Raw genomic sequence first — 16,140 nt, 5'->3', positions numbered from 1 at the left:
TTACAATATAATCCCAGGAATGAGTAGGTTAACCTATGATGAGTGTTGGTCGGCATTGGGCCTGTACTCGCTGGAATTTAGAAGAATGGGGACGGACCTAATTGAAACATACAGATTAGTGAAGTTTGGATAGAGTGGATGTGGAGAGAATGTTTCCACTAGTAGGAGAGTTTAGGACTAGAGGTCGTAGCCTCAGAATTAAAGGATGTTCTTTTAGGAAGGAGATGAGGAGAAATTTATTTAGTCAGAAGTTGGAGAATCTATGGAATTCTTTGCCACAGAAGGCTGTGGAGGCCAAGTCAGTGGATATTTTTTTAAGGCATAGATAGATAGATTCTTGATTAGTACAGGTGTCAGAGGTGTTGGGGAGAAGGCAGGAGAATGGGGTTAGGGATGAGAGATAGATCAGCCATGATTGAATGGCGGAGTAGACTTGATGGGCTAAATGGTCTAATTCTACTCCTATTCCTTATGACCTTATGATCACAACATTTGTAGCGATACAAGAAACTGGAGATGCTAGAATCTTAAGCAAAAAACAAAGTGCTGGACGAATACAGCATGCTATACAGAATTTGTGGAGGGAATAAATTAATATTCATGTCATAGGAGCAGAATTAGGCCATTCGGCCCTCTGAGTCTCCTCCACCATTCAATCATAGATGATCTATCTTTCCCTCTCAAACCCACTCTCCTGTCCTCTCTCCATAACCTTTGACACCCTTACCAAACAAGTATCCATCACTCTCAGCCTTAAAAATCCCCAAGGACTTGGCCTCCATAGCTGTCTGTGGCAGTGAATTCCACAGATTCACTACCCTCTGACTAAAGAAATTCCTCTTCATATCCTTTCGAAAGTAAATCCTTTTATTTTGAGGCTATGGCCTCTGGTTCTAGAATCTCCCACTGGTGGAAACATCCTCTCCACATCCTCTCTATGCAGGTAAGTTTCTTTTTTTTTCTTTTTTTTTAATTTTTGTTAGAAGTAAGTACAATAATGTGGTACCACAGTACCTAATACTTGTTGACATATTACATTTCATATACAACTTCTTATTTTTGAATTTAATAATAAAACAGGAATAAGGAAGAAAAGAGTAGAAAAGAGGAGATTGACATAAGTGGTGCGTGAGATAGAAAGATAGGCCGAAAGAAGAAGGAAGAAAGAAGAAGAAGTAGAAAGAGCAAGAGACGAAAAGAGAAAAGAAAAAAAAAGAGAAAAAGGAAAAAAGAGATTGAAAGCGATATATCTATTTTATGTTCCAGGCCACTCGTCACCTGATTCTGAAACGTTTTATTTCTATGGTTGTGTTGCACCATATGCTTGTAAGAAGTCGATAAAAGGAGACCAAATCAATAAGAATTGGTCTGTTTTACCTGCTAGAAGGAGTAGCATTTCTTCCAGATATGCCGTTTCCGACATATTTGAAATCCACAATTTGAGCGTTGGTGTTGGCGCATTTTTCCAAAATTTAAGTATGAGTTTTTTTGCCGTTATTAAACCAAAATTAAGTAGAGATTTTTGAAACATATTTAGCTTATTCCCTTCTTCCATTGATCCAAAGATAATCATTTCTGTATTAGGTTCAAGTCTTCTATTAAATAGTTTTGTTGTAAACATTTCAAAAATTTCATTCCAAAATTTGTAACGTTTTATACAGGAGACAAAAGAGTGTGTTATAGTGGCATTCTCAGATAAGCATTTATCACAGATGGGAGAGATATTTGCATAGATTTTATTCAATCTTGTTTTCGAGTAGTATAATCTATGTAAAATTTTAAATTGAATTAAATTATGTTTTGCATTAATCGAACATTTATGTATATACTAGACCAAGTGCAGACCCGTTGGGTCTGTTCCCCCAACGTGCGGTTGTGGGGGGGGGAAGGCGGCATGCAGCGTCACACACACTAACTATTCCACCCCCCCCCCGCACTCGTGCTAATTACCCCCCCTGATATTATATTAATATTATTAATTTGCTCCTTTTATCCCATAACCACCCTATCTACTGACGCATAGCCCCCAACTTGCAGTCACATCTAGAAAGGGGGGGGGGGGCGGAGGTAGAGAGTGAGGGCAGAGAGAGAAGGGGCAGAGACAGAGAGAGAGAGAGACACACACAGAGAGAGGGGCAAGAGGGAGAGGGGGTGGAGAGGAGGAGAAGAGGGAGGGTGGGTGAGGGGGCAAAGGTGGGGGAGGAGGGGAGGAGAGAGAGAGGGTGAGAGTGAGGGGGAGAGAGAGGGGGTACTGAGAGGGGGGTGAGGGGGAGAGGTGGGGAGCAGGGAGGGGGAGTGTGGAGGGAAGAGGGTAGGGGGTGTGGAGGGGAAGGGGTTTAGGGGAGGGAGGGTGGGGGAGGGGATGGAGGGGAGAGAGAGAGAGGGGGGAAGAGGGGGGAGGAGAGAGGGGGAGGAGAGGGGGGGAGGAGAGGGGGGGAGAGAGGGGGAGGGGAGGGGGGAGGAGAGAGGGGGAGGAGAGGGGGGAGGAGAGGGGGGGAGAGAGGGGGAGGGGGAGGGGGAGAGAAGGGGAGGGGGGGAGAGAGGGGGAGGGGGGGAGAGAGGGGGAGGGGGAGAGATGATGTGCTGAGAGGGGAGGGTGGAGGGAAGGGGTAGGGGTGTGTGGAGGGGAGGGGTTTTAGGGGAGGAATGGTGGGGGAGGGGATGGAGGGGAGGGGGGAGAAAAAGAGGGGAGAGAGAGTGGGGGAGAGGAGAGGGGGGAGAGGAGAGGGGGGGAGAGGAGAGGGGGGAGAGGAGAGGGGAGGGGAGAGGATAGTGGGGGAGGTGAGGGGGGGGAGGAGAGGGGGGGGGAGGAGAGGGGGGAAGAGGAAAGGGGGGGGAGAGGGGGGAAGAGGAAAGGGGGGGAGAACCTAAAAAACATTTTAGAACCAAAAAAGACACCTTCTGCAAACATTGTAGAACCAAAAGAGACACTTTTTGCAAACATTTTAGAACCAATAGACACATTCTGCAAGCATTTTAGAACCACTAAGGGCACTTACATTTGAGTAAATATGTGTTCAGTGTTATTCACAGCTCAGAGAAACGTGACCCTCTGCCTTCCTCCATCTTGTAGAGACTGATTGGGGCACACCACTTCCTGGTTTTATAGTCCCTCCTCCCTGCCGCCAACAGAGAGGGCAGCAGAGAGAATGGTGAATTTTGTAAAATCATTAATATCTCTGTCATTTTTCATCGACGGGAAAAATCCTCGGCACACATATGGCGGAGGGGGGTTCTGAGCAATGCGGCCAAAAATGACGGCCGTAGGTTTCGGCGTTCTCCCGGAAATCGCAGCACAGATGGCCAAAACCGGTCAAGAACAGACTTTTAGTAATATAGATATCAGGTATTTTTCCCATGTTTCTTTCGAAATTTTTATCTGTCGTTCTCATTCCCAATCTGCTCTGATTGCCTCTGTCGATGGTGATTCTATATTTAAAATTATATTATATAAGTATGATATTAAATTGCATGAATCTGCCTTAATATTCATTGCTTCATCTAATAAATCTAGAGTCAGACTTTGATATCCTTGTATATGTTTTTTCAAATAATCTCTAATTTGAAGGTATTTAAAGTATTGGTTATTTTTCAAGTTGTATTTTAATTGTAATTGTTGAAATGATAAAAAAATTCCCATTTCATACGTCTCCAATCCTTTTAATTCCTAATCTTTCCCAATAGGTATACGTTTTGTCAGTGAGAGATGGTTTAAATGAGGGATTATTTACTATTGGAGATAAAAGCGATAAGTTTCTTAATTTCAAAGTTAGTTTTATTTGTTTCCAAATTCGAATTGTATTGTGGATAATTGGGTTCTTCTTATATATTGTTTTGTTTAATTTTATCGGGGAGAAGAGGATCGCTCCTATATTAAAAGGAGAACAATCCTCTTTCTCCATTCTTATCCATTCTACCTGTTGGGCAGAGCTGTCCAACCAAAAAATTATGTTTTTAATATGTACTGCCCAGTAGTAGTATAAAAAGTTCGGAAGTGTCAGTCCCCCAGATTCTTTAGGTTTACACAGGTGTTTTCTTTGGATTCTGTGCGATCTGTAGTCCCATATGAAGTTTGTAATATTGGAGTCTAATTTTTTTAATAAATTTTTTGGTAAGTATATTGGTATTGATTGAAATAGATATAATATTTGTGGTAGAAAAATCATTTTTATAGCATTTATTCTACCTATTAAAGACATCGGTAGGGTTTTCCTATGCAGGTAAGTTTCAATGAGGTACCCCCTCATCCTTCTAAACCCCAGCGATTAGAGGCTAAGTACCATCAAACACTCATCATACGTTAACCCAGTCATCCTCGGGATCATTCTCGTAGATGTCCTCTGGACCTCTCCAATGCCAGCACATCCTTCCTCAAATATGGAGCCCAAAACTATACTCCAAATGCAGTCTGATCAGTGCCTTATAAAGTCTCAGCATTACATTCCTATTTTTTCCTTCTAGTCCTTTTGAAATAAATGGTAACATTGCATTACTGCCTTACTAGCGATTCTACATGCAAATTAACCTTTTGGGAATCCTGCACCAGCGCTCTCTTTGCACCTCTGATATCTGAATCCTCTCCCCGTAGAAAATAGACTATGGCTTTATTCCAACAACAAAATGCATGACTGCACACTGTGCAACACTGTCTTCCATCTGCCACTTCTTTGCCCACTTTCCCAACCTGTCCAAATCCTTTTGCAGAGTCCCTCTTCTCTCTACACTACCTGCCCCATCTGCCTATCTTTGTATCATCAGCAAACTTGGCCCCAAATCCCTCATCCAAATAATTGATATATGAGTCGTGGCCCCAGCACTGGCCCTTGCAAAACACCGCCAGTCACTGACAGACAACCAGAAAAAGCCTCCTTCATTGCCACTCTCTGTCTTCCGCCATTCATCCAGTCTTCTATCCACGCTAGTGTCTTCCCTCTAATACCATGGGCTCTCATTTTCTTTAATAATAATAATAATAATATATTTTATTGTCATTGCACATAAGCGCAACGAGATTTGGTATGCAGCTTCCATCCGATGTCATAACTTAAATAACTAATAAAATTTAGATTTAGATACCCCGAGAACATGGTTTGTAAAAAGAACATTACAACAGTAAATAGTCAAAACAGTTCAAACAGACTAAAGTGCAGATGTGTCTGTGCGACGTGACCATCTGAGGGAGACAGTCCATGAGGGGTGGGGGGCACTCAGCAGGGCCGGTTCAGAGCCGCTATAGCTCTGGGAATGAAGCTGTTCCTGAGTCTGGAGGTTCGGGCGTAGAAGGCCTTGTAACGTCTGCCGGAGGGAAGTAGTTCGAACAGTCCATTACAAGGGTGTGAGGAGTCTTTATGGATGCTGACGGCCTTCCTGAGGCACCATGTGTGGTAGATGCCTCCAAGGCTGGTAGCTGTGTCCCAATAATACTCTGAGCTCTGTGGACGACGCGCTGAAGAGCTCTCCTCTCCGCCTCCATGCAGCTGAGATACCACACAGAGATGTCATACGTTAATATGCTCTCTGTGGTGCAGCGGTAGAAGGTTGTCAGCAGCTGTTGGGGTAGACCAGTCTTTTGTAATGTTCTCAGGAAGAACAGTCGTTGCTGTGCCTTCGTGACCAGCGCAGCGGTGTTGGCGGACCATGTGAGGTCCTCTGAAATGTGAGTGCCCAGAAACTTAAAGCTGGACACTCTCTCCACACTGTCCCCATAGATGAAGATTGGGACGTATACTCCATTATGTGACCTTTAGCAGCCACGTGTGCGCCAACTTATCAAAGGTCTTCTGAAAATCCAGATAAACATCATCCACTAACTCTCTTGTGTCTGTCCTGCTATTCACTTCCTCAAAGAATTCCAACAGATTTGTCAGGTAAGACCTCCCCTTCACAAAACCATGCTGACTTCAGCCTATTTTATCATGAACTTCTAAGTACTTGGAAACCTTATCTTTTATAATGGATTTTAATCTTACCAACCACTGACGTCAGGCTAACCAGCCAAGAGCCTTCTCATAGTTTTATGCTGCCTTTGACATCCCTTATGAGCCACGGTCGCCTCATTCTCCTCTTAGAATCTTTCTTCCTCTTTGGAATGAAAAGATTTTGCGTCTTCCGAATTATTCCCAGAAATTCTTGCTAATGCTATTCCACCGTCATTTCTGCTCGGGTCCATTTCCAATCAACTTTAGCCAGCTCCTCCCTCATGCCTCTATAGTCTCCTTTACTCAACAGTAATACTGATTTCATCTTCTCCCTCTCAAACTGCAGGTTGAATTTTATCGTTTTATGATCACTGCCTTCTAAGGATTCCTTTACCTTAAGCTCCCTAATCAAATCTGGTTTGTTACACAATACCAAATCCAGAATTGCATTTCCCCTAGTCGGCTTGACTACAAGCTGCTGTAAGAAACCATCTCATAGACACTCTACAAATTCCTTCTCTTGGGATCCAGCACCAATCTGATGTTCCCAGTCTACCAGCTAATTGAAATCCCCAATGACACAGTAACATTGCCTTTCTTATGGACAGAAAACATTTTGGGTCAGGACCCTTCAGTCTGCAGAAGGATCCTAACCTCAAACATTGCCTATCTATTCCCATTACAGCTGCCTGACAGCTGAGCTCTTTCAGCATTATACTTGGGGTGTCTGGTCAGTTTTAATAAGCCTTTTGAAGGAACTCTGTATTGCCATGCTCTGTAAGCCTTGACTAGTCTTCACCACCTGAAAAGGTTTATGGGCCTGTCCCACTTAGGCGAACATGTGGCGACTCTCTATGCAGTCGCCACATGTTCGTGGGTAGTTGTCGGGGAGTCACCTTCATGGTCGCGAGGAGTTCCCGCATTCTGGGAACTAGTCGCGGCCTCATTATGGTCGCTGCAAATGTTCAACATGTTGAAAAATTAGCGATGACTAGAATGAAGCCGCCATGGAGAGTAGCGAGAATTCTCGTCCCATAGGTGGGTCGACAGGAGGTCCTAGTGGGTTGCCAGGAGGTCGAAAGTTCTTGTAGGTTCTCGTAGGTTGTAGCCGGTGCTGACCGGTAAATTTCATTGGCTCATTGGGGGGGGAAAACGTAAGCAGTAGTTTTCAGAACCAAGGATAACCGACCGGTAATGTTAATGTCCGCCGAGCTTTTAAGAAGCCGTGTATCTCTGGCTTCTTAAAAGTTGTCTCCACTCCTTCTCCCCGCCTCTTTTAAAGGACTTACCGTACACTGGGGAAAAAAACGTAAGCAGTAGTTCCCGACAGGTAATGTTAAATGTCCGCCGAGCTTCACAGCCATGCATCTCTGGCTTCAAGTTGTCTGGCTTCTTAAAAGTTGTCTCCACACCTTCTCCCTTTTGTCCCCGCCTGCATAACGGGCTAGTGACGGAAGCGATGTGTGTGTGTGTTCCACTCTGGCAATCGCCGTTCCAATTGCTGTTTTTTTAGGCGACTGCCAGCAACTTGACAGTCGCCGGCAGTCGCTTGAAAAATCACCTAAGTGGGACAGGCCCATTATTTAGTCTGAACTCAGAGAATAGGTGCAAGAGAAACTATTTACATTCCTCACATATCCGCCAGCTGGTCCACTCTTTTCTTTACCTCCTTTCCCAAGATCTGTAACAAAGTATTACCTCCTATGATGTGATATTCTAAACTACAAGCAGTCTTCACCAGCTAACTCACTGGGGATAGGAGTACCTGCAGCTTATCAGCTTCTATAAATATTGCCCAGATATCAATACTAATTGGGATCATTTCTACTTCATTTTTGCATCATTTGAACATTAGTTTAAATAAGCTAGGCTAAAATCATTTCAGCTACTATTCCATAATTTAGGAACTACATTAGTCAGCTCACCTTATGGTACTGATATCTTCACATTCCACAACAATATCTTGCAAAGTAAAATTATGTTTGACCCTTAAAAGTCTTTTCATCACAGAAACTTTCACCTTCCAGAAAACATGTTAAAGAATTATGTACAAAAATTGTTTCATTAGATTTTTTTCTAGGATGTAAAAAGCTGATTTAATATGCTCCAGTGACAATGTCAACTTCAAACTGTGCACGTGTAATTAATTCTGTATTTTGCTAAAAATATTCACGTAGATTTATATGATATAATTCCAGTAAACTGAACAAAATATTAAATAATATTAACACTAAATCATTACCATAGTACATTCATACTGGAAGTAACATTTTCTTGATAATATAAATGTCACAAATAAACGAATGGCATTTTATACAAAGCTTAATCTATTACAATAGAAGTAGAAACCTGATTTGGGGGAGGAAAGTCGGGAATTATAAATTCAAGAATCTGTGTGTTTTCAAGCTAAGGGAATATAAATCTAATATAGCACTAATAGATTAAATAAAAGACGAAATAAATTTATTTACGTAGAGCATGGTGAGAAAGTAAAACTCACTGTCACATAAGATAGTTGAAGCAGATAAGATTAATGAATTTTAAACATCCTTGAGAGAGTGAAAATAGGATATGGGAGCAGGGAAGGCTGGGCCTTTAGAGTGGGAAATGGAAATTATCTGGATTATAAAGACCAATGTATTTTAATTAGTTAGTCAATGCTGTAGATGCCATGAAGTGCATAAGCAATGGGTATGGATATAATAGTCTTCTTTGGGCAATTTATATAACTATAATAACATCAGAAACTTGCAACAGCAAGCAATACGGCCCTCTGAGCCTACTTGATCATACATATCATCACCATCATCATCTGGCTGGATGTCAGGGGAAAGTACTAAATTGGGGGAAGACTAATTACAACAGTATTAGGCAGGAGACAGGGAGAGTAAATTGGGAGCAGCTATTATTGGGTAAGTCTACATCTAACGTGTCGGAGTCATTAAAAGGCCAGCTGGTTAGAATTCAGGACTAACAAAGCCTGTGAGGAAGAAAGACAAGGATGGTAAGATTTGGGACCTTGTGAGATTGGAAATGTGAGATGCTGTAAATTTAGCTAAAAAGAAAAAGGAAGCATATGTAAGGTTTAGAAAGCTGAAAATGGGCAGAGCCTTTGGGAAATATAAAGGAAGCAGTTAAAAATTTAAGACAGGAAATTAGCAGGGTTAAAAGGGGCCTTGAAATGGCAAGTAGGATTAAGAAAATCCCAAGGCATTTTTAAACAATAAAAACAAGAGGGTAGCGAGGGAAATTGTAGGATTACTCAAGGAGAAAGGAGTGAATTTATGCCTGGAGCCAGAGGAAGTGGGCAATAGTAAAAGAGCATTTTGCATTGGTATTCATCAAGGAGAAGAGGATGTAGGATAGTGAGATCATGGAGGGGTATGTAAATATTCTAGGACATGTTGATATCAGGAAGGAGGAGGTGTGGTGTAAAGAATGTTAAGGGGGATGCCACCAGAGTGTGGTGGTATCTATTAAGTTATTGAGGGAGGAAAGTGAAATTATTGGGCACTTGATGGTGATATTTGTATCCTCTTTAGCCACATGGGAGGTGCCAGAGGACTGAAGGATAATCAATGTAGTTACTTTGTTTTTGAAGGACAATAGTGATAATCCAGCAAATTATAGACTGTTGAGCCTATATCAGTTGCAGGGAAATTATTGTAGATTCTTAGCGATAGATTTTACTCATACATGGTAAAGCATGGACTTTTAGGGATAGTCAGCGTGGTTTTGTGCTGAGGAAGTCATGTCTTATGAACTTGATTGAGTGTTTTGAGGAGACGACAAAGATGTTTGATAAGAGTGGGGCAGTGGCTATTGTCCACATGGACTTTAGTAAAGCATTCGATCAAGTTCCTCATGTTAAGCTGATCCAGAAGATTAAGACACAAAGTTTACAAGGAATCCTAATAGATTGGATTCAAATTTGGCTTGGACATAGAAGACAGAAGGTAGAGGTGGAGAGGTGTTATTCAGGCTACTGATCTGTGACCAGTGGTGTTCGCAGGGATGAGTGATGGGACCTGTGTTTGCTTGTTTATGTGTGCGTGTGTCAGGAATAAGGAGGCACACGTCAGATTTAGACAGTCGGGATCAAGAGAAGCCTTCCTCGAGAGGGTTTGATTCAAAGATTCAGAAGAACCTCAGAGGAGTGGCTGACGGAGCCATTCAGGAAGTGTGAATACCGAGTCAAGCATCAGTAAATGTTTTTAATAACACCGACCAAGAGTATACCAACTCCTACAAAACTCCATGGTAGGTAAATATGTTTTGGAAAGTTGGCACAGAAATCTCATACACTGGCAGTTCCTGATTTTTTAACCCAGTCTTAGTGAAGCCTAGAACACCAAATAAATCAAAATACTCAACCTTCGAGATTAATGTGAAACCTTAGCAATGCAGAGACTGAGTGTTTGGAAGAAGAGAATGTTTCTCTTTTAATTTTGACTGGCTTCTTTATGTTGCCAGGCGAAGAAAGCAAAAGGAACAAAGGATAAGTTGAGGATGAGTCCTATCAACAACCCCAGCCCCAAGCAGTAGATGGTTGCCAGATTTTCATACAGGAAACATAAATTAAAGGGACATTGGCATTCACTAACACAGTTGGCAGGATCAAAAAACAACAGATGTTCCGAACGTATTTTGTTACTTTGTTAATCTACAATGTTTTTCTCCACACTTTGCTACCTTCTCAAGATATTTATGTGCCATCATTCTCTGTTCTGTCAGTGAATCTTCTCCCATAATTATAAAAATATCATCCTTTTGAATTGCAAATTCCTATAAAAAGATGAAAAACATACTGCTTTACAAAGGTAAAAGCAAAATATAATAAAATTATATTTGAAAATAATATGATTGTAAACAAACTCTAAATGCTCTTTAGCCTCTTAACACAGCCCTGCTAATACTTTCCATTCAGATCTTTATTCAACTCACTTTTGAGTACTACGTTTAAATCTGCCTCTATGAATTTTGCTGGCAGTGCTAAAGAGTTGTGAACAACTCACTACATTGCAAGATTATTCTTCATGTCATTTTTCACTCTTTTACAAATCACTTTCATTTCAAGGTGTGTCTTCTTGATCCTGCTGCCAATGAAAATTTGTATTCTCTATCTAAATTTGTCTATATTTTTGGTGATTTTATATACCTCTATTATGAACCTCAGCAATCACCTCTATGCCAGGACAACTCCAGTTTCTCAAGTCTATCCACATTACTATCCACATTACTATGCCCGTCCCTTGAATCATTTTAATAAATCACTTCAGCACCCTCTCCAAAATCTTCACATTTCCTAAAATGGACACGCTACCCATGTTGTGGCCAAATTAGTATGTAATAAAGATTCACTTTACTCTTCCACTTAATGCTTCTATCCCATTTGCCTTTTTAACCACTTTCTTATATTCCCTGCCAATTTCAAAGGACTACGGGTCCTCCCGAGTTATAAACAGTTCACGTTGCAAATGCGTCAGTGGACCAATGTGCCACAGAACAAATGCCTACAGTGGTGGGCTTTCCCATAGGAATAGATAGTCTAGAGAACATTTTAAATCTTGGTGGGGGAGGAGGGGTGAGAGAGATGTGAGGAGAGAGGGGAGGAGAGAGAGGGAGAGAGGGGGTTGAGAGGGGGGCGGGGGAATGTGTGAGAGGGGGGAAGGGAGGGGGAAGGTGGGGGGTTGTGGGGGGGAGTTTAGGGGGGGGGGTGGGTTGAGAGAGACGATTGCTCGCTATCGCGATAGCTCGCGAGAATCTTCGATCTCGATAGGTCGTCGTCAGCTCGATCTCCTCCTAGAGAGAACTCTGCTTCTCTAGCTCCCTCTTTGAAGAGATCTTTTCCTCTCTAGATGAGAGTACATGGAAATGCAACCGTGTGTCACGCGTTCAGATTGTTCTGGAAATGAAGCGTGCGCGTCTCATGCACGAAAGCTGTCGGCAGCTCTATGGAATTCAGGGGAGAAGCCTGCAGCGTCACACACACACTAAACACCCTACCCCCACCCCCACACACACACAGCGGGTCCGATCTAAGCTGTCAATGAAAACAGCAAAAAAAAAAATTTTAATCTGTCTTTGAAATTAAAAGTGAATGTTAAGAATTAGTGGTGGTGTTTCATTGTGCCTGATGCCCTTTCATTTCTTGGTGACAGAGATCATAGGATTGGATGATGCTTTCTGATTTGCTTGGGTGAGCAACTACAATGTATTTGCAAAGTGAACACAATGCAGCCACAGTGTGCCAGTGATGAAGGGAATTAATGTTTGGGGTGGTTGATGGAGTGCCAGTAGAACTAGTTGCTTTTTCCTGAACTATGTTCAGCCTCTGAACTGTTATTATCGTCATGGTATTTGCCTGACTGGTCCAGCCGTGAACAAACCTATGGTGGCTAATTAAACTGTACTTTTCCAAGAGACTGTGGCCAATTCGTATGCCTTTGGGATGTGGGATAAAACAGAAGCACCTGGAAGCAAACATGGTCACTTAAGCGTTTTAATATTGTTCATGACAAGCCACACCATTGTATGCAGATGCCAAGAAGTGTGTTCAGCAGTGGCTGAACAACTTCTAAACTTGTGTGTGGACTTGATATGAAGAAGAAGGATCAGAAGATAAAGAATCCGTGTGGGTAGAGCTAAGAAACTGCAAGGGTAAAAAGATACTGATGGGAGTTACTTACAGGCCCCAAACAATAGCCAGGATATAGGGTACAACTTACATCAGGAGATACAATCGGCATGTAAGAAAGGCAGTCCCCAGGGATTTCAATATCCAGGCAGACTGGGAAATTCAGGTTGGTACTGGACCCCAAGATATGAAATTTGTAGAGTGCCTACGAGATGTTTTTTTAGAGCAGCTTGTAGTTGAGCCCACCAGGGAAAAGGCAATTGTGGATATGGTGTTGTGTAATGAACCAGGTGGGAGGGTAGAGGATTGGGAAGCATTTAAAGGTCAGCAAAAAATAACTAAGAGATTAATTAAGACGGGGAAAATAGACTATGAAAGGAATTTAGCAAACAACATAAAAACTAATAGTAAGAGTTTTTATAGCTATATAAAAAGAAAAAGGGTGGCTAAGGTGAACGTTGGTCCATTGGAGGGTGAGACTGGAGAGTTGTTGGTGGGGAACATGGAAATGGCAAAGGCATTAAACGAGTATTTTGTATCAGTCTTCACCATAGAAGACACAAAAAATATTCCAACGCTGGATAAACAGGGGGCGGTGGGAATGGAGGAGCTAAATACTATTAAGATCACCAAGGAGGTGGTATTAGGGAAATTAATGAGACTGAAGGAGGATAAATCCCCTGGGCCTGATGGATTACATCCAAGGGTCTTGAGGGAGATAGCGGTGGGGATTGTGGATGCATTGGTGATAATTTTCCAAAACTCCCTGGAGGCAGGAACGGTCCAGTGGATTGGAAAATGGCCAATGTAACACCTATATTTAAAAAAGGAAGTAAACAGAAGGCGGGTAACTATAGACCGGTTAGTCTAACATCGGTGGTGGGTAAAATGTTAGAGACAATTATTAAAGAAACACTAACGGGGCACTTGGATAAACATGACTTCATCGGACAGAACCAGCATGGTTTTGTGAAGGGGAAGTCCTGTTTAACAAATCTGCTCGAATTCTTTGAGGAAGTAACAACCCGGGTGGATAAAGGGGAACCGGTGGATGTGGTATACTTGGACTTCCAAAAGGCTTTTGACAAGGTGCCACATAAGAGACTATTGCTAAAAATAAAAAATTATGGGATTGGGGGTAATATATTAGCATGGGTAGAGGATTGGCTAACAAATAGGAGGCAGAGAGTGGGGATAAATGGTTCATACTCGGGATGGCAACCGGTAACTAGCGGGGTTCCGCAAGGGTCGGTGCTGGGACCCCAGTTGTTCACAATTTATATAAATGATTTGGAGGAGGGAACCAAGTGTAATATATCAAAATTTGCGGACGATACAAAAATGGGAGGAAAAGTAGGGGATGAGGAGGATAGGAAGAGTCTGCAAAAGGATATAGATAAGCTAGGTGAGTGGGCAACAACTTGGCAGATGAAGTTTAATACTAATAAATGTGAAGTCATTCACTTTGGGAAAAAAAATGATAGGGCAAGTTATTTTCTAAATGAGGAGGAGCTGCGTTGTAATGCAACGCAAAGGGATCTAGGGGTATTAGTACATGAATCACTAAAAGTTAGTATGCAGGTGCAGCAAGCAATCAGGAAGGCCAATGGAGTTTTGGCCTTTATTGCTAGGGGGATTGAGTATAAAAACACGGAGGTCTTGCTGCAGCTGTACACAGTATTGGTGAGACCACATTTGGAATACTGTGTACAGTTCTGGGGTCCATACTTAAGAAAGGATGTACTAGCCCTGGAGGCAGTGCAGCGAAGGTTTACAAGATTAATTCCTGCAATGAGGGGATTGACATATGAGGAAAGGTTAAGTAGGCTGGAACTCTACTCTTTGGAGTTTAGAAGAATGAGAGGCGATCTCATTGAAACATATAAGATCGTGAGGGGCCTTGATCGGGTGGATGCACCGAGGATGTTCCCAATGATCGGGGAAACTAGAACTAGGGGACATAGTTGCAGAATAAGGGGGGGCTCTTTTAAAACTGAGATGAGGAAGAACTTCTTCACCCAGAGGGTGGTTAATTTATGGAATTCACTGCCCCAGGGAGCAGTGGAAGCAGAAACTTTAAATATATTTAAGACTAAAATAGATGGTTTTTTAGCTGCCAAGGGGATAAGGGGCTACGGGGAGAGGGCAGGGATATGGACCTAGGTATGGTTAGTATAGTAAGACCTGAGTGATCTCCTGGACAAGTGTCGATCGCCTGGATTGGGGTCGGAGAGGAATTTCCCGGATTTTTTTCCCGAATTGGACCTGGGTTTTTATCCGGTTTTTTGCCTCCCCCAGGAGATCACGAGGTTTTTGGGGTGGAGAGGGGTGATAGTGGTATAAAGGGGAGGGTAGTGTCTTGTGTTCTGTGTCTTGTGTCTACTGTTTGTGGGTAAGTGTGTCTGTTTAGTGTTCAGCCATGAGCGAATGGCGGTGCGGGCTCGACGGACCTGGTGGTCTACTCTCGCACCTACTTTCTATGTTTCTATGTTTCTATGTAACCAAATTTGATTAAGCCATTTGGAGGAGTGGCTATTACTAAGAAGAAGATGCTTGGGAAATTGAAAGATCTGAAGGAGGATAAGTCACCTGGACCAGATGGACTGCACCCCAGGGTTCTGAGAGGTGGCTTTAGAGATTGCGGAGGCATTAGTTGTGATATTTCAAGAATCACAAGTCAGAAGGGGTTCCAGACAATTGGAAAATTGCAAATATTACTCCGCTGTTCAAGACGGGGGCGAAGCAGAAGAGTGGAAACTATAGGCCGGTTAGCCTGACTTCAGTGGTTGGTAAGTTTTTGAGTCCATTATAAGGGATAAGGTTTTTGAGTATTTAGAAGCTCGTGTTAAAATAGGTCGAAGTCAGCATGGTTTGTGAAAGAGAGATCTTGCCTAATGAACCTGTTGGAATTCTTTGAGGAGTTAAATACAGGTAGCAGGATAGACAAGGGAGAGTCAGTGGATGTTGTTTACCTGGATTTTCAGAAGGGAAATACTATCATGGATATCAAGTTGGCTGGATGGCAGAAGACAAAAAGTGGCAATAAGGGGGGCTTTCACTAGTTGTCTGTCAGTAACTAGTGGTGGTCCGCAGGGATCACTGCTACTGTTAAAGTTGTATATCAATGATTTTATGAGGGAATTGAAGGCTTTGTGGCCACGTTGGGAGATGATACAAAAATAGGTGGAGGGGCAGGTAGTGTGGATAAGGCACTGGTCAGACTGCATTTGGAGTATTGTGAGCAGTTTTGGGCCACATATCTGAGGAAGGATGTGCTGGCGTTGGAGAGGTTCCAGAAGAGGTTTACAAGAATGATCCCAGGAATGAGTGGGTTAACATATGATGAGCATTTAGAAACATAGAAACATAGAAAATAGGTGCAGGAGTAGGCCATTCGGCCCTTCGAGCCTGCACCGCCATTCAATATGATCATGGCTGATCATCCAACTCAGTATCCTGTACCTGCCTTCTCTCCATACCCCCTGATACCTTTAGCCACAAGGGCCACATCTAACTCCCTCTTAAATATACCCAATGAACTGGCCTCAACTACCTTCTGTGGCAGAGAGTTCCAGAGATTCACCA

General features: G+C 42.6%; 1 protein-coding gene across 1 annotated transcript in view; it reads right to left on the bottom strand.

Moving 5' to 3' along the window:
* LOC116981653 (coiled-coil and C2 domain-containing protein 2A-like) overlaps positions 1 to 16,140 on the bottom strand; it is a 182,031-nt gene that overhangs the window by 66,758 nt on the left and 99,133 nt on the right. The window contains exons 19-20 of the mRNA XM_033034740.1: positions 10,611 to 10,703; positions 7,844 to 7,938 (exon numbers count right to left, since the gene is read on the bottom strand). Of these exons, the coding sequence (XP_032890631.1) occupies positions 7,844 to 7,938; positions 10,611 to 10,703 (188 nt within the window). The remainder of the gene's footprint in view (positions 1 to 7,843; positions 7,939 to 10,610; positions 10,704 to 16,140) is intronic.

The sequence above is a fragment of the Amblyraja radiata genome, chromosome 15, assembly GCF_010909765.2.
Source record: "Amblyraja radiata isolate CabotCenter1 chromosome 15, sAmbRad1.1.pri, whole genome shotgun sequence".
Lineage (NCBI taxonomy): Eukaryota > Metazoa > Chordata > Chondrichthyes > Rajiformes > Rajidae > Amblyraja > Amblyraja radiata.
The sequence above is the reverse complement of the archived record's forward strand: the minus strand, read 5'-3'. Positions and strand labels throughout refer to the sequence as shown.